Genomic DNA, 27,680 nt, shown 5'->3' with positions numbered 1-27,680 from the left:
TATGTTTGCTTTTCCATTATGCCCTCTAATGCATACTGACAGATGCTTCTTATTTGCATTGACATTTACGTGTTTGCGGTGATTACCAGGGACTGATTGGAAAAGACAGAAAGCATGATTGAGACGGAAATACACTATCAACATAAACAGCAAAATTAGCAGGAGAAAACATTAATAAAATTGTTTTCTGGTCGTTGTGTAGAATCCACAATATTTACATAAATACAATCAGCATATTTTTACGGTTGGCTTGAGAATTTCCTTTCGATATAAGCAGCTATGCATATAATATGAGTATTGCAAGCCTGTAAATGCTCTCATAATGACCTTAGGGCAGGCCTGTTCATTGGAGCAGTATCAAGTCTTGCGACAGGGATATGTTAGCTGTAATAATGCCTGTCAACATTTCGAGTTTGAAGTGTCTTGACTCCATTTTCTTTCAAATAATCTGACGTCTCTCAGGACCCGACAGCCTGTCTTTATGTTTCTTTTTAATTTTTTTTTTCCCCCCCTCGTCTGGCTACATGATCACCCGGTGGGGAGGTAGGGGGTATCACTGTGGTAGTTGTAGTCTGGACAGACCTTCTGCACCAGCTTGTAGTCGGTGCTGTAGAAGGTGATGAAGATGCAGATGACTTTGAAAGGCTTGGAGCACAGCCAGGACACGTGGCTCTGGGTCTGCTCCTGCGGGCAGCTCTGTGAGGGATCATGGGCACACAGTGAGTTCCTGGTGCCCTTCTCCACTTTCTCGTACTCCACCCTGCAGTTGAACAGCTTGGTGTCCTTGGTCTCCAGAGCCGTCTGCTGCTGCTGGTGGTGATGGTGGTGGTACTGCTGGTGCTGCTGGTGGACCTGGAACTCCACAGCTTTGGTTGGAGGAACAAGTCCTACAGACACGTTGCCCTGTCCGGTCGAGTTATGGCGGAAGTAGACGCTGAATGTCCCGTTACCGTGATCCACGATTTTGCCAGTGATGAGGAGGTTGAGCTTCACCGTCTTGATGTTAGAATGAAAGTCGCCCCAACCGAACATCTTCTTGAACTTGCCGGTCTTGACGATGGGCCTCCTTTTTGTCCTGGATCGAGGGTCGCGGGGGTTTGAAGCGTTGTAAAGCCAGTTCCACTGCTCCTGTTTAGAGAAGGAATCTGTCTCATCATAGTTCAGATCCAGAGAGGTGAAGTTCTCTTTGCCATAGAGCGTCTGGGACAGCAGACGGCTGATGGAGAAGGCCTTGCTGCTTTCGGTCCAGTAGGTCTTCACTTTGGATTTGGAGCTCCCCCTCAAGTCCGAATTTCCTGAACTCGGTGAAACAGTACCGGTAGCCTGGGAGAACAAACAAGCAAACAAAAAAAATGTGAAAATTAGTAAAAAATTTAAACAGGGAAGCGCACAGGCTGCACAATAAATTAATCAAAATATGACCATTGAAGTATATGTCCATTTGGCCTCCATAAGAAAACTGATCAACCATCTCAGAAAACAGCCTAAACCAACATATGTTTATGTTAAAGTGACAAAGCCAGCTATGCTCAGTTCCAGTGTTGGGAGGCAATGTAGTTTTTATTTAGGATGTTGCTGGATAGGGCGTGTAGCATGTCCAACTTTCATTCTAGATATCAGAGGTGTGTCTTGTAGCAGTCCAGCTATTGATGTTGGCTGTTACTGTGTTAAATTTTGTTGTTTATTTGCCGATTGTTCCTCCTCCTAACCTTTCTGTTGCTGCTGTGCAAGGATATTGTTAGAAAATAAAGGAATTGACGAGCGTTTTCATTGAATGTTATCTGGGTTTTTGCAGAATTGTTCAGTGTCAGTGTATGGTCTGGCATTAGTGTTGGACATTCGCTTTCTTAGAGTTTCCTCAAACTGTGTTGTTCTAACTAACAATCAGGACCAATATCCTTGATGACAGGAAAAAACTCTGGCAAATACAATTGATTTGTCCTTCCACGAGCATGGCAGCACCTACAACAAACGGCGTTAACGCTGTAACTAAGTCTTACAGCGTGTGAAACGTCTTGTGCCGGGCGTCCTAATCAAGATTAAGGGTATTCCTGCCATACATCGAGATGAATGAAGCGCTTCTTGGGTGTAGACGTGATGCAACAGCAGACTATTACCTGCTGAATGTGCCCTGAATGGATGATTGATGATTCACTCTGTGTCTCTCCTCTAACAATCACACAGATGAGAGAGCGAAGACTCCCCGTGCACCCCACAGAGGCCCGTGACAGTGATGTCCGAACCAAAGCCGAGGAACGTGACAGCAGATCTATCTGGTCGAAGCGTTTATATTTTATACCTTCACCCCGCGATCAATACTCTGAAAATAAGGTCTTCTCTCATTCAGAAAGTTCACTGAATGACATTGTAGTACTGTAGGCCAGAGTGTGAGTGGAGCTCTCGCTGAATAAACTGTTGCAGGAGTTGTGATCTTTCGCTGAAGCGCGTGTTCATTTTCGGCACTCGCCTTCAAAGTGGAGGAGTTTGAAAACATGGCCTCCAGCTGTTCTGAAGACACCTCAGTGATGAATGACCTGATGTGAACGAACCGTTAGTGGCATTGTGGAGGAGACCTTTGCTTACCGGCTGTTACACCCCCCTCCCCTCCCCTCTCTGACAACGTGAGCCTTCTTTAAATGCAGCAGGATACATGGAGACTGAAGCCTTTCAAACCCAGAGAAAGTTTTGAAATAGCCAGATCTTTGCAGCCACTTGGTTTTATAAAAGAAAAAAGGAAGCTGCAGCACCTTCAGAGGGAAATGTTTGTAGTGACAAGGTGTAGAGAAATATGAATTTCAGCAGTTTCCTTGTGCACTGGGGCAGTTAAACTGTATTAATGAACACCTCCTTTTGTCTTCCATTGCTGGAAACGAAAGTCTGTCATGTTGCCTTCTCCGGTGATGTATTGTAAAAAGATAAAACGGGTGTGAGGATGAGGGAGGCTTCCTGTTCACGATTTATTGGCACCATTATAGTCAAACATAAAGCTCCTTAGGATGTAAAAGTTCAGTGAAATAGTATCTTATGGACTGTCAGCCGAGGAGCTATAAAGTTGATTATGACATTATAGTTCAGCCTTTATTTTGGGGATTAAGAATATTTCATGTTTGATCATGTTTCAGTTATTTCTGGTGATCTTAAAGCTGATAATGGTACAAATTAATGCATGTTATAAGATAATAAAGCAGCTAAGTTAAGCTGATGTCTAGCATGTTTAGCATTTGAAAGCAGCATGTAAACATTTGATAAATGGTTTGATAACACACTGTAACAGCGGTATAAACAGGTTTACGTGTTTATTGATGCATTTATTAATGATTAGAACTGTGGGCAACAATCATTTCCGTGCAGGTGTTTATAAGTTATTATTGCTAACAAATACTCTGCATTAATAAACACTTAAAATTATCTGCTGCTTTACAACTACAATATATAGTGTTATAAAGCATTTATTAAAGGATTGTGTACTGCTTAGAAACACTGAGCAGGGAGACTGGACGTATTACAGCTGTTACTGACAAGGCATTAACATAACATCAGATTTATATATATATCACAAGGTGAAAAGTTATGTTAAGGAAAGACGGATGAACTTGCTTAAATAGATTTCTAACATTTAATCCTTTGCAAGATTAAATGTGAATTTAGTTTAAGATGTTTCCAATAAATCTTAAAGAATAAATTGCCCCTAAATGACCTTTGACCGGTAATGTAAACTCTAAGCCCCACTTATTTTTCATGGCTTTTTTTTTCCTGTTCTGAGTCGTTGAGACTGTAGTCTCTTGTGATCGAATGAAATATAATTTTTCGTAGTGCAGTAATTACTGATCTTCCTCAGTAACTGGGTTTCAGTCTCAGCGGAGTCCTGAAACCAGATCAAGGGATATTAGGAAACTGCTTTGAGCTGGTTTAAGTGGCTGTCAGGCTAATAAGTGACAGAGTACGTGTGGATGCAGCAGTTTAAGGTGAAAATGTGAAGAATGTTTCTGAAACAGTGCAGGTCCAAGCAGGTTTAGGAGTCAGCTGGTTCAAGTTTTACGGTTTTGTCAACCTGGAAATTAGATTGGCTAAAACACTGTTTTGAAAAGCACATTAATTTTCTGCAACTTCATGCGATGAATAATTTTGTAAGAGGAAGTGTCACTGCAATCAGGTTTTCTTTTTCTTTTTTTTTTTTGAGGGGATTTCTTCACTATTTTCTTCCAAGATTATCAAAATTACACAGCACATCTGAAGTGCGTGCCCAGTCATCGTCAGACCTAATTCCTTGTTGTGGAAACTCGCTCTGTTGTCACCGGCTGTATGTATGGTCCCCAAACTGTGACATGCAATTAGCTTTCATCTAAAGCACCTGACAGTCTCTGGATTAGAGCACTTGGAGGCACATTCACAGAGACCCCACTTCACGGATTAGAGCCCAACCTGTAATCCAGCCCGGGGAGATTAGGCAGATCAGAGGCAGTCCTGACTAAAGCATCGTTTATATCCAGAACACCCCGACTGACTGCACCAACACTCGGAGGGCCAAGATTTACCTCTCGCTGGCTTCAAAAACATGCAAGCGAGGCACAAAGAGAGTGTGTGAGTGTTAGATGCATGAATGTGTCTGAAAGAGATACTGCCGAGAGAAAAGAGGGAAAGAGCTGTTGGATAAAGGACAGGAGAGAAAAACAAACATGGCAGCGTAAAGGTCAACAGTCACACTTTGATAACTTTGGGTTTAACAGATATTGGTTTGTCAGTATTGGATTTTATTAAATATCAAATAACAGACAAACAATATTGTCGTGCGGCTAAAGGTGAAATTAATTTTGCACTTAAGTGGCTTTGTAAAATGATGATGGATTTTATGAATTTGATTTGATTTCAGTAGTTGTTGTTAAAGCACCATTCCTTGACGTTTTTGGTTTGGAAATGCCCTGAAAATGAAGCGGTAACTAATATTTTAGACCATTCATCGCAGGTTGCGTGTGTCTGTGAATTGTGAGCAGTTCGGCCAAAGAATGAATTTCTCATCTAAACTTCTCAGATTGTTTTTTCCCATTAATAATCTCAGGACCTGTCAGATGTGCATAGCGACCTGTTGGAGGGGTCCCCACCCTCCAGTTGGAAACTACTTACCAGTGGTTTCAGTCCTTTTACTTTGAATCACTAATACTTTGTCAAATGTTATCAGTAATGTAGAAGTCAGTAAAAAGATCTGCACACTGGACAGAAATATTTTGATGTGAGGTCTTTGTCGTGCATTATTTAGAGCTGAAACGATTAGCCAATTAATCATATGAAATTTATCTGAAACCGTTTTGATAATAGATTGTTAAAATCATTTTTCACCATTTTTTAGATCAAACTAAAACAGTTAATCTTTTAATTCAGGAAATAATCTGCAGATTAATTGATAATGAAAATAATTGTCCCAATTTAGACATAAATACACCCATCACTCAGGTGGTTGTATGATTAAAAGTCTGTTTCTGGCTAAAACGTTTATTCCCTAAGGTACAAAGTGAGGTAATATTTCCAATGAAAAGACTAAAAAGATATAGAAAAAAATCTGAGAGTGAGATATAGAATCTACAACATCATAAAAATTCAGTAAGATACCTGAATCATAAACCTTCCAACAAAGAAATGCTTATCATAGATGGAAGAAAACTAACTAATTACATGTCCCCCTCCAAAAAACAGGGTTTGAATAGAAAAGAAGAACAAACTCGAAGTTGGCCTGAATTAATATTAATGCCTGCAACAAAGAAATAAAGAAAAGGGGGATACATCATGTTCACTGCTGGGAGAAACATAAATTATTCAAAAAGGAAACAATTAGCTTTCATAGAAACTCCTGCATAAAAGAAATAGCAACAGTTGATCCATATGTTTCTGTGCAGCTGAATTAAATTTTTCTACTTTTCCAGGCAGCTATTTATTTCGATTCATTTCTTTATATGAAAAAAACAAAAACTTTTACAGAGTTAGTTTGGTGATATTATATATTTCTTATTGTCCAAATCCATAACAAACAATGAGTTGTATTGTCTGCGAAGCCAAAGTTGGATATACAGTATTTTACTCCTCTGTACCATTGAGCTCCATTGTTTTATTATTATTTTTATAAACACTAAAACGAGCCACAGTTTTACACTGAGTGAAATATTCCTTCATGAGCTGTAGTTTATGTTGAATTGGTTCTTCATACGTTGTCCTGCTGAAGTAAATACGCACTTATGCACCAAATGTGTATTAATCCGCAGCTGAAAATAGTTCCCTACAAATGCACTATTTACTCCTGTTTGAGTAACATATGCTAATGACTACAGTGTCCAGATATTTTAGATTTAGATTATTTAGCCCGCTTTCACAAAATGAAAGTGTAAAAAATTCTTAGCTGGTTTTACAGATGTATGCCTTTAGTAGGAACCAATGAACGTGGGGCTGGGAGACACAGACGAGCTTTGAGAGACAGACTTGTCTTTAATGTTTTTAATTGGTTGACAGTAAAAAGTAAAGAATAGCTCCGACCTTGTCCTTTAAAACTTGCCCGAGTTGTGTAATCCCTCACAGTGGATGCTACAGTAAGTCTGACGTTCACTGATTTATCACCAAACTCAAACAGGATTCAAGAGTCTGCTGATAGATTTTCCATTTGTGCAGAAACAAATGGAAACAAAAGGCCACCAATCCAAAAATCAAAAACCGTTTCTACATTTGAAATTTGTCAACAAAAAATGTAAAATTTACATGATTTTCTAGTTCAGGTGTTAAAACGTGCAAACGTACGTGTGTGGTTGTTTAAAGAGCTGCTGATGTTTGTGTAATTCCATCTGTTTGAGCAGCAAAGTCTGAGCAGTGTTGGGTAAATCACACGAGAGAGTTTCTGTGTTTCTTTATTTTCTCTGTGCCGTTCTCACAGGTTGAAGTTGAGCGGGACTCATTTAGTATAATGTGACGTCAAATACCTCCATAGTACTGCGTCAGTCAGGATCTGAGCTTTAACTCATTTAGCATTTAATATTATGCAAGATGAAATACTCATGATTTGCAGCCATATTTTCAGGAGCTTTAAAGATATTACATAAAAGTAAAATATATTTGTTATAAGCAGCTTTTATTGGGCATTCCAGTGATTTAGTATTGCACGTCCATATAAGTTTGGGGACTCGTGAAGCAGCAGAGGCTGAGATATCTTGACTATTTAATCTCTAGTATTGGTGTAACTAACGCATTTCTCAAAAAACTTACAAAAGCATCTTTTTGTTCGACCATAACTACCTTTCCTCAAACCTTATGTGTACAGTTTGTAACACAAACCCGTGTGTGTGCTGAAACTACTGGTATCACACCTGCGTACACAGTCTCATACTACCTTCAAGCCTTGTGCAAATGCAGTCGGATAAAAAATGTAATCTATGTTATATATTAAATCTAGTGTTTTTTATTTTTTTATTAAAAGATATTCAAACTGATCTTCCAATCACATTTAGAGGCTTTCATTTCACGGCTCAGAGTTTTTCCAACTTTTCGACCTGCAGTCTGTTACGCAGGAGTCTCCCATCCCTCCAAACCCCATTTAACTGTTTGTTAATATTGTTCCCAAGTTCAGTTTATGAGGCAGAATCCCTCAACGAGATAACACAAACAGCATCGGTGTGCAGAAGTCCTTTAGGAAACGACTCTCAGATTGCCAGATGCAGCATATAGGCGGGCTGTTGGACAAACCTTAATGCTATCTACTCTTGGCGAGGCTCTGATAAGGCGCAGGCGTCCGCTCTTTGAAACAGGAAGATAAACAACCCCCGGCTTCCCTCGGGAGCTCGGAGGATATTCTATGGGCTGGACCTCCAAACAGCCAACAAATTCCACCTTTAATAGAACCACCGGAGGAGCCAGATGACTCGGCGGTGGGCTGTACACAAAACCTTGCGAGGAAGAATGAAAGTGTGTGTCAGTTTTCATTTACCTGAATGCTGCGGCTGCTGTGACTGCTGTGTGGAGAGGATTTGTGAATGCGACAGTTCTGGTTTAGCAGAGTTAGAAAAGAGAGGGACTGGGCTGATAGCAGATTTGGGATGCCACTTTGCAATCTTGATTGGATGCTGTGTGTTCAGAGTTCAGCTGCAACATCCAGAAATTAATGGAGTTGTTGTCCTTTTAGCAGTTTTTGTGAATAAACACCATATTGCAGACATTTGAAAAGGAGTTCTGATTTATTTAGTTTGTAAATTTTAGGTATTAAACTGATGCTCTTATCCAGAGAGGCTTAAAGGAAGGAATAGAAGCTATTTGGAGTTTGGATCAAGGACATGTGGCTGTTGTGGGATCAAACCTGTGACCTTTGGGCTATGAGACAGTCACTAACCTCTGGCTTCACCTCACAGTAAAAGCTTATTTTAATCTGATTTGTGACTTTCAGATGCCATGAATCCCAAAAGCTAAGACTCTCACCAGGAGGAGTTCAAGAAGAAAAACAAAATATGTCGGTTTATGAAATATCATCTTCGATTTAGAGCCATCTCTCTGTGCTCGAAGGAAATGTTCATCTAGACAGGAAAGTAGTTTAAGAGTCCTCGGTGTGTTGATGCCGTCTTTTAGAGTATCTTCCGACTTAGCACTGAGGGATATGATTGTCGTCATAGTCATTTACAGGGAACTTGTCTCGCCTTGTGAGGTCCCGCCGTGGTCGAGCTGATGGATCAACTAAGGGCATTTGACACCCGCTAAGAGTTTAGGTCTATATTCTCCCAGTGATATCAAAGTGTTACCTGAGGGGGGTCAGAGATGATGACAAATCAAAAAGTGTGTCAAGACATCACAGGAAGCTGTGGATGAAGCCGAGTCCTATCACTGCAGCACCGCTTTGAGAGGCCAGGGCACAATTATTACCATGACTTCTGAGGAGGATAAATACTGTACGCGGACAGACTGCGGGATATTAGAGCGGGGCAGTTTGAAGAAGAAGAAGAAGAAGGAGGAGGAGGAAGAGGGGGAAAAAAACCCTAGCCACCAGTTTTCCAACTTACCCAGAGGAAAAATGCATAATCATATTATTTCACACACGACTTGGTTCAAAGGCGGCCAAAATAAGTTTGTGAGGTTCCCATGGGTCTGTCAATCTGTTGAAGGAGCTGCAGGCGAAAGCTTAGGATGCACCGAGTACGAAACAATTATGATCATCCCATTAAAGCATAGCGAAGCAATTTGGCAGCCCAGTCTGGAAAAAAACACTCCCATCAAGTGATGCTACGAGATCAGCTCGCACTACCATGATGCTATTGTGCACATAACTCACATATTTAATGATTAATATTTGTCTCTGTATTGTAACAATAGGGGAATCCATGCTAGTTAATGTTATTGCTTCTGAAATCGAAGAATCCTTGTGTCCCTTCAAAGCAGGAAGGGCTTTGTAAAGTTTAAAAAAAAAAAAAAAAAAAAGGGCGGGGGGGTGAAATGATTAGTGCGCTTAGTCAGCTGTGAAATTGAGTTTATGGTTTTCGAGACGGTGAATTCAATTCGATAATGGGTATTAAGTTGTAGAGAATAATTAATAGTAATTGACTTCTTTCCATCACTATGCAAATTAAACACAGATAACACCACGGGAGCTTTTTAAGGCCAGTCAAGTTTGTGGGGATTAAGTTTATGGAATTTTTGTTGGAGAGAGGAGTGGCTCCTGTTCTGCTTTGATTGCTTTGTTGACAGATTTATCAGTGGGTGAGGGGTTACTGTCTCTCCGAGGATTAAAGGAATTGGGTTGTCACAAACTGTCAAGGCATTGAGTTAGGAGCATTCTGTTATGTTTGTCATAATGGGCTCAGGCTGTTCGCCGCCGTACTGTCAAATATATTCGTATTGAACCGCATCTGTAAATGGGAGAGAGGAGGGGAAAATGCAAAGGAAGGACTGAATTGATAGTGCTGAGGGAGAAACATCCAGAGGCTCTGTGTGCGGGTGGATTTGTCAAGATGCAGATTCGGATTTGGAAAGCCTGCGTTCACACTGACATATGTTAAATTCATCAAGATATTAGTCATTGGATGGAGAGGTTAAAAAATCTTGTGAGTGGATGCTGAATTTATCATCACAGGTGTCACATTTAAGGAAAACGATTTAAAAACGCCTTTAACTCTTAGTGTAACAGGTAAACATGACCTGGAGAAAGGAAGAAAAAGCAAACTGACATTTTTTTCTCTCAGCGTTTTGTTTTAGATTTTCACATTATCAGACTGCAACTAACAGAAATGATAGATTTCTGCTTGTTTTTACACGGTGAGGTCTTTGAACCATCTGAAACTCACTTGTGGACATTCCTTGATGCTCCTACTGCCAGATGTGTGCAAACATTAATCACAGAAATCGTGGAGATGTTAGAAGATATGGAAATTAAAAAAAAAAAAAAAAGGTCAAATCAAAATGACATTTAACTCACCAGAGAGATGACTGACAGCAGCACAGCAGCAGCCCACAGACATGTGGTCTTCATGCCTCTTTGTGGAGCCTCTCCCCTCATGTCAAACTGTCCTTGATCTTCTCAGCCGCAAAAAAAAGAAAAAAGAAAGAAAGAAAGAAAAAAATCTCCTGACTGAACCCGTATCAGCTGCCGAACTTGAGGAGAAATAAAGAGTGAGGAAGGCGGTCCTGAGGTGAGGAAGCAGAGATGAATCTTCTCAGGCTCATTCAGGAGGGTCAGATATCTGATGTTGAAATGGTTTCAAGTGGCTGCTGGGGTGTGTTTGGAGGCGCTGTGCTGAGAACGGAGGTGTTTGTAGATCTGAGTGTCAGTGTGGAGGGATGTTTTATATGGTGCGCTCTAAGGTTCAGAGAGAGAGAGTGGTGGAGAAGGGGGGTGGAGAGAGAGAGAGTGAGTGAGGAAGGGGGGAGGGAGACAGGAGACAGGGGGGAGCAGAGAAGGAGGTTCACATTATAGACTTTTTTTGAGGCAACTTTTCGTGTAATGTCGTCAGGCGCTGACATCTAGTGGCCGTCAGCTGCAGTGGCTTTTCTCTGTACATCACAAACTGTGAACTTCAGTTCACCCACTGAGAAACATGTAGAGAATGTAGATATGTTAGTGGTAAAAAAAAAAAACCCAAAAAACCCCATCAATAACACGATATTATGTTAATACTATGATGTCAATAACATGTTATTTCTCAGCATGTTTATGAATTACTCATCTCTAATAATCTGTGGAAATGTGTGACGTGAAATTACAAAGTTTTAAAGGTTATTTAGGTTTTTATGCGCAAAAAAATCTATTTGACTTTTTGTGTTAAAATCCGATTTGAGTGTAAAGTTTTTCTTTTTTTACTCCACAAACACAAAAATACTTCCTTAAAAAGCTAAATTTCCTTTAAAACTTCACGTTTTTTTGTAATAGTTTAGTGGTTAAATTTAAAAATGAAAAATACCAAAAGTGCAGAATGCAAAGTCTAAATTAATTCACCAGACATGGCTGCAGACCTTCAGTGAACATTTTAAAGCAGAACTGAAAGCTGAATTTGTGTTAGACAAAAACTTTGCCTTGCAATTGTGATAAAGCTATTTTTTTAGTTGGTAAATAAACACCAAATTCAATCAGTAACTGACAAACATCTTAAAAGAGGACTGGTTTCGTATTCCCTCAAAGTTTGGGACTCGTGAGAGTCAGAAAAAGAAGAATAATGGTCGATACAGCCTGACTTTTAATCTGCTGTATGGGTCAAACTCTAAAACCATTAGATCCAATAAAGCAACCTGATATGATCTCTGGTCTGATAAAAGCCCACGTCCTTCAACCTCCATGGCCCCATTTTGTAACTCAGACTTTCAGTTAGACAAAACTTTGTAGTCTTCAGTCCCAGAGTGATCACACAAGTGACGTCACTTTTGAGTAGTACAGTAAACTGACAGGTAAAAACAATGGAGCGCTCCTTAAAAAAAAAAAAAGGAAAAAAAAGCTTAAAAACAACTAAATCATCTAATCTACACCTTCATTTTGTAAGACACTTTAGATTAAAGGATAAATCCACAATTTTTAAAGTCTGCCTTATAACAGTGGTGTGAAATGGTTTTTCTTGTGATGTGAAACAGTCCTGACAGTTCTGAAACTAAAACCAGACGTCAACAGTCTGAGTTAATCGAATCATCTTCCAGAGTTCAAGGCTTTTCAGTGCCAACGTTCCTGTTGCTGTTCCCCTGTTTCTGTGAGGAACTGCAGAGGAAGGACTGTAACACAAAGAGGGAATTTCTTAGACTAACTTGAAAGATCCTCAGTTGATTTGAATAACTCAGAAGTAACTCTGAAGCTTGAGTTTTTTTGTATCACAACTGTTTTTGTGTTATTTAAATAAAGTGGCCAACTTCCTGTCGGGTTGAGGTCATGGTGTCAAGAGACTTTTTTGTGCGTCCGGAAGTGTTATTTATGTTTACCGATCTTCATCTTACATGTCATTAACTCTGTGTCCTCTCTGTCCCGTAGTCCTGTGTTTGTTTCTCTCTGGTCTCTCTTTCTCTGTACCTTTCTGCAGGTATCTCTGGCTCCGGAGCTGCATGTTCTGTGGTCCTGGCTCCACCCACCTGCTGCTGTTTATTGATTACAATGATCCATTTCTAACATGCTTAATGTTCCACTCTGCTACAGATAAATATTGGATTAATATTCTTTGCAGACTGTAATGTAAATAATTACCAGTCATGACAGCTTTTTGCCTCTGTGCTCTGTTTCCTATCATAAGTGTAATCTGCTGAGCACACATTATCCACTAACTGTTCACTAACTGTAATGTAAATGCTGACCCTCTAACATTGTCCATTGTCTGTATTATGCTGCATGTCTTTCTCCCCCTCTCCTCCATTCCTAGCTGTCCTATCTTCCTCCTTTTCCTCCTTTCACCCAGCCCGGCCATCGGCAGGAGGGTCCCCCATCTGAGCCAGGTTCAGCTAAAGGTTTCTTCAGGTCGAAAGGGAGTGTTTCCTTGCCACTGTCGCCTTAAGTGCTTGCTCTGGGGTAAGGCTCTGGGTCTCTGTAAAGAGCCATGAGACCATTTTGATTGTGGAAGGCGCTACATAAAAAAAATTGAATTGAATTGAATTGAAAATCTTCGTACAAAAATGAGCCAAAAAAAGTAAGACGAGTATTTTAGTAAGACCTCAAAATATCAGAAAAAACGTGATATGGCCATAAGGCTTCAAAACATGCCAAAAAAAGTCATATTTTAGTAAAACCTCAAAATGTCACAAAAAATGTTATACGGCCATAAGGCGTCAAAATAGGCCAAAAAAAGTCATATTTTAGAAAGACCTCAAAATGTCATGAAAAACATCATACGGCCATGAGGCGTCAAAATCTGCCAAAAAAAGTCATATTTTAGTAAGACCTCAAAATGTCTTAAAAAACGTCAAAGTATAGTAAGGCGTCAAAACCGGCCAATAAATGTGAAATTTTTTTTTGAGTTCCGAAAGTCATAAAAATGGTCATAGTATAGTAAGGCGTCAAAATCAGTGAAAAAACGTGAATTTTATTTTTTGCCTCAAAATGTCATAAAAATGGTCACAGTATAGTAAGGCGTCAAAATCGGTCAAAAAACGTCAATTTTTTTTTTGCCTCAAAATGTCATAAAAATGGTCATAGTATAGTAAGGCATCACAATCGGACAAAAAAAGTCAAAAATTTTTTTTGACCTCAAAATGTCATAAAAAACATCATAGTATAGTAAGGCGTCAAAAAATGGCAAAAAAAATCAAAGTTTTTATTTACCTCAAAATGTCATAAAAAATGTCATAGTATAGTAAGGCGTCAAAAAATGCCAAAAAAAGTCAACATTTTTTTTGACCTCCAAAACTCATAAAAATGGTCATAGTATAGTAAGGCATCAAAATCGGGAAAAAAAAAAGTCAAAATTTTTTTTGACCTCAAACTGTCATAAAAAACGTCATAGTATAGTAAGGCGTCAAAATCGGACAAAAAAAGGCACAATTTTTTTTTACCTCAAAATGTCATTTTTTGTTTTTTTGAGTTCCGAAAGTCATAAAAATGGCCATAGTATAGGAAGGCGTCAAAATCAGTGAAAAAACGTGAATTTTATTTTTTGCCTCAAAATGTCATAAAAATGGTCACAGTATAGTAAGGCGTCAAAATCGGTCAAAAAACGTCAATTTTTTTTTTGCCTCAAAATGTCATAAAAATGGTCATAGTATAGTAAGGCATCACAATCGGACAAAAAAAGTCAAAAATTTTTTTTGACCTCAAAATGTCATAAAAAACGTCATAGTATAGTAAGGCGTCAAAAAATGGCAAAAAAAATCAAAGTTTTTATTTACCTCAAAACTCATAAAAATGGTCATAGTATAGTAAGGCATCAAAATCGGAAAAAAAAAGTCAAAATTTTTTTTGACCTCAAAATGTCATAAAAAACGTCATAGTATAGTAAGGCGTCAAAATCGGACAAAAAAAGGCACAATTTTTTTGACCTCAAAATGTCATAAAAAATGTCATAGTATAGTAAGGCGTTTTTTTCGGACAAAAAAAGTCAAAATTTTTTTTCACCTCAAAATGTCATAAAAAACATCATAGTATAGTAAGGCGTCAAAAAATGCCAAAAAGAGTCAAAAGTTTTTTTGACCTCAAAATGTCATAAAAAACGTCATAGTATAGTAAGGCGTTTTTTTCGGCCAAAAAAAGTCAAAATTTTATTTGACCTCAAAATGTCATAAAAAACGTCATAGTATAGTAAGGCGTCAACAAAAATGCCAAAAAAAGTCAAAATTTTTTTTGACCTCCAAAACTCATAAAAATGATCATAGTATAGTAAGGCATCAAAATCGGAAAAAAAAAAAGTCAAAATTTTTTTTGACCTCAAACTGTCATAAAAAACGTCATAGTATAGTAATGCGTCAAAATCGGACAAAAAAAGTCAAAATTTTTTTTGACCTCAAAATGTCATGAAAAATGTCATAGTATAGTAAGGCGTTTTTTTCGGACAAAAAAAGTCAAAATTTTTTTTCACCTCAAAATGTCATAAAAAACATCATAGTATAGTAAGGCGTCAAAAAATGCCAAAAAGAGTCAAAAGTTTTTTTGACCTCAAAATGTCATAAAAAACGTCATAGTATAGTAAGGCGTTTTTTTCGGCCAAAAAAAGTCAAAATTTTATTTGACCTCAAAATGTCATAAAAAACGTCATAGTATAGTAAGGCGTCAACAAAAATGCCAAAAAAAGTCAAAATTTTTTTTGACCTCCAAAACTCATAAAAATGATCATAGTATAGTAAGGCATCAAAATCGGAAAAAAAAAAAGTCAAAATTTTTTTTGACCTCAAACTGTCATAAAAAACGTCATAGTATAGTAATGCGTCAAAATCGGACAAAAAAAGGCACAATTTTTTTTTACCTCAAAATGTCATGAAAAATGTCATAGTATAGTAAGGCGTTTTTTTCGGACAAAAAAAGTCAAAATTTTTTTTCACCTCAAAATGTCATAAAAAACATCATAGTATAGTAAGGCGTCAAAAAATGCCAAAAAGAGTCAAAAATTTTTTGGACCTCAAAATGTCATAAAAAACATCATAGTATAGTAAGGCGTTTTTTTCGGCCAAAAATAGTCAAAAGTTTTTTTGACCTCAAAATGTCATAAAAAACGTCATAGTATAGTAAGGCGTCAAAATCGGCCAAAAAAAGTCAAAAATTTTTTTGACCTCAAAATGTCATAAAAAACGTCATAGTATAGTAAGGCATCAAAATCGGCCAAAAAAAGTCAAAAATTTTTTTGACCTCAAAATGTCATAAAAAATGTCATAGTATAGTAAGGCGTCAAAAAATGCCAAAAAAAGGCAAATTTTTTTTTACCTCAAAATGTCATAAAAAACGTCAGGCATCAAAATCGGCCAAAAAAAGTCAAAAATTTTTTTGACCTCAAAATGTCAGAAAAAAACGTCATAGTATAGTAAGGCGTTTTTTTCGGACAAAAAAAGTCAAAGTTTTTTTTGACCTCCAAATGTCATAAAAAATGTCATAGTATAGTAAGGCGTCAAAAAATGCCAAAAAAAGTCAAAGTTTTTTTTCACCTCAAAATGTCATAAAAAACGTCATAGAATAGTATGGCGTTTTTTTCGGCCAAAAAGAGTCAAAAATTTTTTTGACCTCAAAATGTCATAAAAAACGTCATAGTATAGTAAGGCGTTTTTTTTCGGACAAAAAAAGTCAAAAAATTTTTTGACCTCAAAATGTCACAAAAAACGTCATAGTATAGTAAGGCGTTTTTTTCGGTCAAAAAGAGTCAAAAATTTTTTTTGACCTCAAAATGTCATAAAAAAACGTCATAGTATAGTAAGGCGTTTTTTTCGGCCAAAAAAAGTCAAAATTTTTTTTGACCTCAAAATGTCATAAAAAACGTCATAGTATAGTAAGGCGTTTTTTTCGGCCAAAAAAAGTCAAATTTTTTTTTGACCTCAAAATGTCATAAAAAACGTCATAGTATAGTAAGGCATCAAAATCGGACAAAAAAAGTCAAAAGTTTTTTTGATTTCAAAATGTCATAAAAAACGTCATAGTATATTAAGGCGTCAAAATCGGACAAAAAAAGTCAAAATTTTTTTTGACCTCAAAATGTCATTAAAAACGTCATAGTATAGTAAGGCGTCAAAATTGGACAAAAAAAGTCAAAATTTTTTTGACCTCAAAATGTCATAAAAAACGTCATAGTATAGTAAGGCGTCAAAATCGGACAAAAAAAGTCAAAATTTTCTTTGACCTCAAAATGTCATAAAAAACGTCATAGTATAGTACGGCGTTTTTTTTGGCCAAAAAAAGAGTCAAAAAATTTTTTGACCTCAAAATGTCATAAAAAACGTCATAGTATAGTAAGGCGTTTTTTTCGGCCAAAAAAAGTCAAAGTTTTTTTTGACCTCAAAATGTCATAAAAAACGTCATAGTATAGTAAGGCGTCAAAATCGGACAAAAAAAGTCAAAATTTTTTTTGACCTCAAAATGTCATATAAAACGTCATAGTATAGTAAGGCGTTTTTTTCGGCCAAAAAAGTCAAAAAATTTTTTGACCTCAGAATGTCATAAAAAAGGTCATAGTATAGTAAGGCGTCAAAATCGGACAAAAAAAGTCAAAATTTTTTTTGACCTCAAAATGTCATAAAAAACGTCATAGTATATTAAGGCGTCAAAATCGGACAAAAAAAGTCAAAATTTTTTTTGACCTCAAAATGTCATTAAAAACGTCATAGTATAGTAAGGCGTCAAAATTGGACAAAAAAAGTCAAAATTTTTTTGACCTCAAAATGTCATAAAAAACGTCATAGTATAGTAAGGCGTCAAAATCGGACAAAAAAAGTCAAAATTTTCTTTGACCTCAAAATGTCATAAAAAACGTCATAGTATAGTACGGCGTTTTTTTTGGCCAAAAAAAGAGTCAAAAAATTTTTTGACCTCAAAATGTCATAAAAAACGTCATAGTATAGTAAGGCGTTTTTTTCAGCCAAAAAAAGTCAAAGTTTTTTTTGACCTCAAAATGTCATAAAAAACGTCATAGTATAGTAAGGCGTCAAAATCGGACAAAAAAAGTCAAAATTTTTTTTGACCTCAAAATGTCATATAAAACGTCATAGTATAGTAAGGCGTTTTTTTCGGCCAAAAAAGTCAAAAAATTTTTTGACCTCAGAATGTCATAAAAAAGGTCATAGTATAGTAAGGCGTCAAAATCGGACAAAAAAAGTCAAAATTTTTTTTGACCTCAAAATGTCATAAAAAACGTCATAGTATAGTAAGGCGTTTTTTTTTTCGGCCAAAAAAAGTCAAAAGTTTTTTTGACCTCAAAATGTCATAAAAAACGTCATAGTATAGTAAGGCGTCAAAATCGGACAAAAAAAGTCAAAATTTTTTTTGACCCCAAAATGTCATAAAAAACGTCATAGTATAGTAAGGCGTTTTTTTCGGCCAAAAACAGTCAAAAAATTTTTTTACCTCAAAATGTCATAAAAAACGTCATAGTATAGTAAGGTGTCAAAATCGGACAAAAAAAGTCAAAATTTTTTTTGACCTCAAAATGTCATAAAAAACGTCATAGTATAGTAAGGCGTTTTTTTCGGCCAAAAAAAGTCAAAATTTTTTTTGACCTCAAAATGTCATAAAAAACGTCATAGTATAGTAAGGCATCAAAATCGGACAAAAAAAGTCAAAAGTTTTTTTGATTTCAAAATGTCATAAAAAACGTCATAGTATATTAAGGCGTCAAAATCGGACAAAAAAAGTCAAAATTTTTTTTGACCTCAAAATGTCATTAAAAACGTCATAGTATAGTAAGGCGTCAAAATTGGACAAAAAAAGTCAAAATTTTTTTTGACCTCAAAATGTCATAAAAAACATCATAGTATAGTAAGGCGTTTTTTTCGGCCAAAAAAAATCAAAATTTTTTTTGACCTCAAAATGTCATAAAAAACGTCATAGTATAGTAAGGCGTTTTTTTTCAGCCAAAAAAAGTCAAATTTTTTTTTGACCTCAAAATGTCATAAAAAACGTCATAGTATAGTAAGGCGTTTTTTCGGCCAAAAAAAGTCAAAATTTTTTTTACCTCAAAATGTCATAAAAAACGTCATAGTATAGTAAGGCGTCAAAATCGGACAAAAAAAGTCAAAATTTTTTTTTACCTCAAAATGTCATAAAAAACGTCAGGCATCAAAATCGGCCAAAAAAAGTCAAAAATTTTTTTGACCTCAAAATGTCAGAAAAAAACGTCATAGTATAGTAAGGCGTTTTTTTCGGACAAAAAAAGTCAAAGTTTTTTTTGACCTCCAAATGTCATAAAAAATGTCATAGTATAGTAAGGCGTCAAAAAATGCCAAAAAAAGTCAAAGTTTTTTTTCACCTCAAAATGTCATAAAAAACGTCATAGAATAGTATGGCGTTTTTTTCGGCCAAAAAGAGTCAAAAATTTTTTTGACCTCAAAATGTCATAAAAAACATCATAGTATAGTAAGGCGTCAAAATCGGCCAAAAAGAGTCAAAAATTTTTTTGACCTCAAAATGTCATAAAAAACGTCATAGTATAGTAAGGTGTTTTTTTTCGGACAAAAAAAGTCAAAAAATTTTTTGACCTCAAAATGTCACAAAAAACGTCATAGTATAGTAAGGCGTTTTTTTCGGTCAAAAAGAGTCAAAAATTTTTTTTGACCTCAAAATGTCATAAAAAAACGTCATAGTATAGTAAGGCGTTTTTTTCGGCCAAAAAAAGTCAAAATTTTTTTTGACCTCAAAATGTCATAAAAAACGTCATAGTATAGTAAGGCGTTTTTTTCGGCCAAAAAAAGTCAAATTTTTTTTTGACCTCAAAATGTCATAAAAAACGTCATAGTATAGTAAGGCATCAAAATCGGACAAAAAAAGTCAAAAGTTTTTTTGATTTCAAAATGTCATAAAAAACGTCATAGTATAGTAAGGCGTCAAAATTGGACAAAAAAATTCAAAATTTTTTTGACCTCAAAATGTCATAAAAAACGTCATAGTATAGTAAGGCGTCAAAATCGGACAAAAAAAGTCAAAATTTTCTTTGACCTCAAAATGTCATAAAAAACGTCATAGTATAGTACGGCGTTTTTTTTGGCCAAAAAAAGAGTCAAAAAATTTTTTGACCTCAAAATGTCATAAAAAACGTCATAGTATAGTAAGGCGTTTTTTTCGGCCAAAAAAAGTCAAAGTTTTTTTTTACCTCAAAATGTCATAAAAAACGTCATAGTATAGTAAGGCGTCAAAATCGGACAAAAAAAGTCAAAATTTTTTTTGACCTCAAAATGTCATATAAAACGTCATAGTATAGTAAGGCGTTTTTTTCGGCCAAAAAAGTCAAAATTTTTTTTGACCTCAAAATGTCATATAAAACGTCATAGTATAGTAAGGCGTTTTTTTCGGCCAAAAAAGTCAAAAAATTTTTTGACCTCAAAATGTCATAAAAAAGGTCATAGTATAGTAAGGCGTCAAAATCGGACAAAAGAAGTCAAAATTTTTTTTGACCTCAAAATGTCATAAAAAACGTCATAGTATAGTAAGGCGTTTTTTTTTTTCGGCCAAAAAAAGTCAAAAGTTTTTTTGACCTCAAAATGTCATAAAAAACGTCATAGTATAGTAAGGCGTCAAAATCGGACAAAAAAAGTCAAAATTTTTTTTGACCCCAAAATGTCATAAAAAACGTCATAGTATAGTAAGGCGTTTTTTTCGGCCAAAAAAAGTCAAAAATTTTTTTTACCTCAAAATGTCATAAAAAACGTCATAGTATAGTAAGGTGTCAAAATCGGACAAAAAAAGTCAAAATTTTTTTTGACCTCAAAATGTCATAAAAAACGTCATAGTATAGTAAGGCGTTTTTTTCGGCCAAAAAAAGTCAAAATTTTTTTTTACCTCAAAATGTCATAAAAAACGTCATAGTATAGTAAGGCGTTTTTTTTTTCGGCCAAAAAAAGTCAAAAATTTTTTTGACCTCAAAATGTCATAAAAAACGTCATAGTATAGTAAGGCGTTTTTTTCGGACAAAAAAAGTCAAAATTTTTTTTGACCTCAAAATGTCATAAAATACGTCATAGTATAGTAAGGCGTTTTTTTCGGACAAAAAAAGTCAAAATTTTTTTAGACCTCAAAATGTCATAAAAAACGTCATAGTATAGTAAGACGTTTTTTTCGGCCAAAAAGAGTCAAAAATTTTTTTGACCTCAAAATGTCATAAAAAACGTCATAGTATAGTAAGGCGTTTTTTTCGGACAAAAAAAGTCAAAAAATTTTTTGACCTCAAAATGTCATAAAAAACGTCATAGTATAGTAAGACGTTTTTTTCAGCCAAAAAGAGTCAAAAAATTTTTTGACCTCAAAATGTCATAAAAAACGTCATAGTATAGTAAGGCGTCAAAATCGGACAAAAAAAGTCAAAATTTTTTTTGACCTCAAAATGTCATAAAAAACGTCATAGTATAGTAAGGCGTCAAAATCGGCCAAAAAAAGTCAAAAGTTTTTTTGACCTCAAAATGTCATAAAAAACGTCATAGTATAGTAAGGCGTTTTTTTCGGACAAAAAAAGTGAAAAAATTTTTTGGCCTCAAAATGTCATAAAAAACGTCATAGTATAGTAAGGCGTTTTTTTTGGCCAAAAAAAGTGAAAAAATTTTTTGGCCTCAAAATGTCATAAAAAACGTCATAGTATAGTAAGGCGTTTTTTTTGGCCAAAAAAAGTGAAAAAATTTTTTGGCCTCAAAATGTCATAAAAAACGTCATAGTATAGTAAGGCGTTTTTTTTGGCCAAAAAAAGTCAAAAGTTTTTTTGACCTCAAAATGTCATAAAAAACGTCATAGTATAGTAAGGCGTTTTTTTCGGCCAAAAAAAGTCAAAAATTTTTTTAACCTCAAAATATCATTAAAAACGTCATAGTATAGTAAGGCGTCAAAATCGGACAAAAAAAGTCAAAATTTTTTTTGACCTCAAAATGTCATATAAAACGTCATAGTATAGTAAGGCGTTTTTTTCGGCCAAAAAAGTCAAAATTTTTTTTGACCTCAAAATGTCATATAAAACGTCATAGTATAGTAAGGCGTTTTTTTCGGCCAAAAAAGTCAAAAAATTTTTTGACCTCAAAATGTCATAAAAAAGGTCATAGTATAGTAAGGCGTCAAAATCGGACAAAAGAAGTCAAAATTTTTTTTGACCTCAAAATGTCATAAAAAACGTCATAGTATAGTAAGGCGTTTTTTTTTTCGGCCAAAAAAAGTCAAAAGTTTTTTTGACCTCAAAATGTCATAAAAAACGTCATAGTATAGTAAGGCGTCAAAATCGGACAAAAAAAGTCAAAATTTTTTTTGACCCCAAAATGTCATAAAAAACGTCATAGTATAGTAAGGCGTTTTTTTCGGCCAAAAAAAGTCAAAAATTTTTTTTACCTCAAAATGTCATAAAAAACGTCATAGTATAGTAAGGTGTCAAAATCGGACAAAAAAAGTCAAAATTTTTTTTGACCTCAAAATGTCATAAAAAACGTCATAGTATAGTAAGGCGTTTTTTTCGGACAAAAAAAGTCAAAATTTTTTTTGACCTCAAAATGTCATAAAAAACGTCATAGTATAGTAAGGCGTTTTTTTTTTCGGCCAAAAAAAGTCAAAAATTTTTTTGACCTCAAAATGTCATAAAAAACGTCATAGTATAGTAAGGCGTTTTTTTCGGACAAAAAAAGTCAAAATTTTTTTTGACCTCAAAATGTCATAAAATACGTCATAGTATAGTAAGGCGTTTTTTTCGGACAAAAAAAGTCAAAATTTTTTTTGACCTCAAAATGTCATAAAAAACGTCATAGTATAGTAAGACGTTTTTTTCGGCCAAAAAGAGTCAAAAATTTTTTTGACCTCAAAATGTCATAAAAAACGTCATAGTATAGTAAGGCGTTTTTTTCAGCCAAAAAGAGTCAAAAAATTTTTTGACCTCAAAATGTCATAAAAAACGTCATAGTATAGTAAGGCGTCAAAATCGGACAAAAAAAGTCAAAATTTTTTTTGACCTCAAAATGTCATAAAAAACGTCATAGTATAGTAAGGCGTCAAAATCGGCCAAAAAAAGTCAAAAGTTTTTTTGACCTCAAAATGTCATAAAAAACGTCATAGTATAGTAAGGCGTTTTTTTCGGACAAAAAAAGTGAAAAAATTTTTTGGCCTCAAAATGTCATAAAAAACGTCATAGTATAGTAAGGCGTTTTTTTTGGCCAAAAAAAGTGAAAAAAATTTTTGGCCTCAAAATGTCATAAAAAACGTCATAGTATAGTAAGGCGTTTTTTTTGGCCAAAAAAAGTCAAAAGTTTTTTTGACCTCAAAATGTCATAAAAAACGTCATAGTATAGTAAGGCGTTTTTTTCGGCCAAAAAAAGTCAAAAATTTTTTTAACCTCAAAATATCATTAAAAACGTCATAGTATAGTAAGGCGTCAAAATCGGACAAAAAAAGTCAAAATTTTTTTTGACCTCAAAATGTCATAAAAAACGTCATAGTATAGTAAGGCGTTTTTTTCGGCCAAAAAAAGTCAAAATTTTTTTTTACCTCAAAATGTCATAAAAAACGTCATAGTATAGTAAGGTGTCAAAATCGGACAAAAAAAGTCAAAATTTTTTTTGACCTCAAAATGTCATAAAAAACGTCATAGTATAGTAAGGCGTTTTTTTCGGACAAAAAAAGTCAAAATTTTTTTTGACCTCAAAATGTCATAAAAAACGTCATAGTATAGTAAGGCGTTTTTTTTTCGGCCAAAAAAAGTCAAAAGTTTTTTTGACCTCAAAATGTCATAAAAAACGTCATAGTATAGTAAGGCGTTTTTTTCGGCCAAAAAAAGTCAAAATTTTTTTTGACCTCAAAATGTCATAAAAAACGTCATAGTATAGTAAGGTGTCAAAATCGGACAAAAAAAGTCAAAATTTTTTTTGACCTCAAAATGTCATAAAAAACGTCATAGTATAGTAAGGCGTTTTTTTCGGCCAAAAAAAGTCAAAATTTTTTTTGACCTCAAAATGTCATAAAAAACGTCATAGTATAGTAAGGCGTTTTTTTCAGCCAAAAAAAGTCAGATTTTTTTTTGACCTCAAAATGTCATAAAAAACGTCATAGTATAGTAAGGCGTTTTTTCGGCCAAAAAAAGTCAACATTTTTTTGACCTCAAAATGTCATAAAAAACGTCATAGTATAGTAAGGCGTAAAAATCGGACAAAAAAAGTCAAAAGTTTTTTTGACCTCAAAATGTCATAAAAAACGTCATAGTATAGTAAGGCGTTTTTTTTGGCCAAAAAAAGTCAAAAGTTTTTTTGACCTCAAAATGTCATAAAAAACGTCATAGTATAGTAAGGCGTTTTTTTTGGCCAAAAAAAGTCAAAAATTTTTTTAACCTCAAAATATCATTAAAAACGTCATAGTATAGTAAGGCGTCAAAATCGGACAAAAAAAGTCAAAATTTTTTTTGACCTCAAAATGTCATAAAAAACGTCATAGTATAGTAAGGCGTTTTTTTCGGCCAAAAATAGTCAAAATTTTTTTTGACCTCAAAATGTCATAAAAAACGTCATAGTATAGAAAGGTGTCAAAATCGGACAAAAAAAGTCAAAATTTTTTTTGACCTCAAAATGTCATAAAAAACGTCATAGTATAGTAAGGTGTCAAAATCGGACAAAAAAAGTCAAAATTTTTTTTGACCTCAAAATGTCATAAAAAACGTCATAGTATAGTAAGGCGTTTTTTTCGGCCAAAAAAAGTCAAAATTTTTTTTGACCTCAAAATGTCATAAAAAACGTCATAGTATAGTAAGGCGTTTTTTTTTTCGGCCAAAAAAAGTCAAAAGTTTTTTTGACCTCAAAATGTCATAAAAAACGTCATAGTATAGTAAGGCGTTTTTTTCGGCCAAAAAAAGTCAAAATTTTTTTGACCTCAAAATGTCATAAAAAACGTCATAGTATAGTAAGGTGTCAAAATCGGACAAAAAAAGTCAAAATTTTTTTTGACCTCAAAATGTCATAAAAAACGTCATAGTATAGTAAGGCGTTTTTTTCGGCCAAAAATAGTCAAAATTTTTTTTGACCTCAAAATGTCATAAAAAACGTCATAGTATAGAAAGGCGTTTTTTTCGGCCAAAAAAAGTGAAAAATTTTTTTGGCCTCAAAATGTCATAAAAAACGTCATAGTATAGTAAGGCGTTTTTTTCGGCCAAAAAGAGTCAAAAAATTTTTTGACCTCAAAATGTCATAAAAAACGTCATAGTATAGTAAGGCGTTTTTTTCGGCCAAAAAAAGTGAAAAATTTTTTTGGCCTCAAAATGTCATAAAAAACGTCATAGTATAGTAAGGCGTTTTTTATGGCCAAAAAAAGTCAAAAGTTTTTTTGACCTCAAAATGTCATAAAAAACATCATAGTATAGTAAGGCGTTTTTTTCGGCCAAAAAAAGTCAAAAGTTTTTTTGACCTCAAAATATCATTAAAAACGTCATAGTATAGTAAGGCGTCAAAATCGGACAAAAAAAGTCAAAATTTTTTTTGACCCCAAAATGTCATAAAAAACGTCATAGTATAGTAAGGCGTTTTTTTCGGCCAAAAAAAGTCAAAATTTTTTTTTACCTCAAAATGTCATAAAAAACGTCATAGTATAGTAAGGTGTCAAAATCGGACAAAAAAAGTCAAAATTTTTTTTGACCCCAAAATGTCATAAAAAACGTCATAGTATAGTAAGGCGTTTTTTTCGGCCAAAAAAAGTCAAAATTTTTTTTTACCTCAAAATGTCATAAAAAACGTCATAGTATAGTAAGGTGTCAAAATCGGACAAAAAAAGTCAAAATTTTTTTTGACCTCAAAATGTCATAAAAAACGTCATAGTATAGTAAGGCGTTTTTTTCGGACAAAAAAAGTCAAAATTTTTTTTGACCTCAAAATGTCATAAAAAACGTCATAGTATAGTAAGGCGTTTTTTTCAGCCAAAAAAAGTCAAATTTTTTTTTGACCTCAAAATGTCATAAAAAACGTCATAGTATAGTAAGGCGTTTTTTCGGCCAAAAAAAGTCAACATTTTTTTGACCTCAAAATGTCATAAAAAACGTCATAGTATAGTAAGGCGTAAAAATCGGACAAAAAAAGTCAAAAGTTTTTTTGACCTCAAAATGTCATAAAAAACGTCATAGTATAGTAAGGCGTTTTTTTCGGACAAAAAAAGTGAAAAAATTTTTTGACCTCAAAATGTCATAAAAAACGTCATAGTATAGTAAGGCGTTTTTTTTGGCCAAAAAAAGTGAAAAAATTTTTTGGCCTCAAAATGTCATAAAAAACGTCATAGTATAGTAAGGCGTTTTTTTTGGCCAAAAAAAGTCAAAAGTTTTTTTGACCTCAAAATGTCATAAAAAACATCATAGTATAGTAAGGCGTTTTTTTCGGCCAAAAAAAGTCAAAAGTTTTTTTGACCTCAAAATATCATTAAAAACGTCATAGTATAGTAAGGTGTCAAAATCGGACAAAAAAAGTCAAAATTTTTTTTGACCTCAAAATATCATTAAAAACGTCATAGTATAGTAAGGCGTCAAAATCGGACAAAAAAAGTCAAAATTTTTTTTGACCCCAAAATGTCATAAAAAACGTCATAGTATAGTAAGGCGTTTTTTTCGGCCAAAAATAGTCAAAATTTTTTTTGACCTCAAAATGTCATAAAAAACGTCATAGTATAGAAAGGCGTTTTTTTCGGCCAAAAAAAGTGAAAAATTTTTTTGGCCTCAAAATGTCATAAAAAACGTCATAGTATAGTAAGGCGTTTTTTTCGGCCAAAAAGAGTCAAAAGTTTTTTTGACCTCAAAATGTCATAAAAAACGTCATAGTATAGTAAGGCGTTTTTTTCGGCCAAAAAAAGTCAAAATTTTTTTTGGCCTCAAAATGTCATAAAAAACGTCATAGTATAGTAAGGTGTCAAAATCGGACAAAAAAAGTCAAAATTTTTTTTGACCTCAAAATGTCATAAAAAACGTCATAGTATAGTAAGGCGTTTTTTTCGGCCAAAAAAAGTCAAAATTTTTTTTGACCTCAAAATGTCATAAAAAACGTCATAGTATAGTAAGGCGTTTTTTTCAGCCAAAAAAAGTCAGATTTTTTTTTGACCTCAAAATGTCATAAAAAACGTCATAGTATAGTAAGGCGTTTTTTCGGCCAAAAAAAGTCAACATTTTTTTGACCTCAAAATGTCATAAAAAACGTCATAGTATAGTAAGGCGTAAAAATCGGACAAAAAAAGTCAAAAGTTTTTTTGACCTCAAAATGTCATAAAAAACGTCATAGTATAGTAAGGCGTTTTTTTTGGCCAAAAAAAGTCAAAAGTTTTTTTGACCTCAAAATGTCATAAAAAACGTCATAGTATAGTAAGGCGTTTTTTTTGGCCAAAAAAAGTCAAAAATTTTTTTAACCTCAAAATATCATTAAAAACGTCATAGTATAGTAAGGCGTCAAAATCGGACAAAAAAAGTCAAAATTTTTTTTGACCTCAAAATGTCATAAAAAACGTCATAGTATAGTAAGGCGTTTTTTTCGGCCAAAAATAGTCAAAATTTTTTTTGACCTCAAAATGTCATAAAAAACGTCATAGTATAGTAAGGCGTTTTTTTCAGCCAAAAAAAGTCAGATTTTTTTTTGACCTCAAAATGTCATAAAAAACGTCATAGTATAGTAAGGCGTTTTTTCGGCCAAAAAAAGTCAACATTTTTTTGACCTCAAAATGTCATAAAAAACGTCATAGTATAGTAAGGCGTAAAAATCGGACAAAAAAAGTCAAAAGTTTTTTTGACCTCAAAATGTCATAAAAAACGTCATAGTATAGTAAGGCGTTTTTTTTGGCCAAAAAAAGTCAAAAGTTTTTTTGACCTCAAAATGTCATAAAAAACGTCATAGTATAGTAAGGCGTTTTTTTTGGCCAAAAAAAGTCAAAAATTTTTTTAACCTCAAAATATCATTAAAAACGTCATAGTATAGTAAGGCGTCAAAATCGGACAAAAAAAGTCAAAATTTTTTTTGACCTCAAAATGTCATAAAAAACGTCATAGTATAGAAAGGCGTTTTTTTTGGCCAAAAAAAGTGAAAAAATTTTTTGGCCTCAAAATGTCATAAAAAACGTCATAGTATAGTAAGGCGTTTTTTTTGGCCAAAAAAAGTCAAAAGTTTTTTTGACCTCAAAA

At 34.2% G+C, this 27,680-nt stretch overlaps 1 protein-coding gene across 2 annotated transcripts; it reads right to left on the bottom strand.

Annotated features, from left to right (window-relative positions):
- Positions 1-528: 528 nt before the first annotated feature.
- LOC121186070 (neurexophilin-1) lies at positions 529-10,524 on the bottom strand. 2 transcript variants are annotated; one of them, XM_041044685.1, is made up of 2 exons: positions 10,427-10,524; positions 529-1,323 (listed from the first exon to the last, which is right to left on the bottom strand). In XM_041044685.1, exons 1-2 carry the CDS (start codon positions 10,505-10,507, stop codon positions 529-531), a joined length of 876 nt encoding a protein of 291 aa, XP_040900619.1. In that variant the 5' UTR covers positions 10,508-10,524. The 2 variants fall into 2 exon arrangements, with proteins under 2 accessions (XP_040900619.1, XP_040900620.1); XM_041044686.1 differs by having other exon boundaries at positions 529-1,295; positions 10,423-10,507.
- Between the last annotated feature and the right edge of the window lie 17,156 nt (positions 10,525-27,680).

Source organism: Toxotes jaculatrix, chromosome 8, assembly GCF_017976425.1.
Source record: "Toxotes jaculatrix isolate fToxJac2 chromosome 8, fToxJac2.pri, whole genome shotgun sequence".
In the NCBI taxonomy this organism is placed as follows: domain Eukaryota; kingdom Metazoa; phylum Chordata; class Actinopteri; family Toxotidae; genus Toxotes; species Toxotes jaculatrix.
The sequence above is the reverse complement of the archived record's forward strand: the minus strand, read 5'-3'. Positions and strand labels throughout refer to the sequence as shown.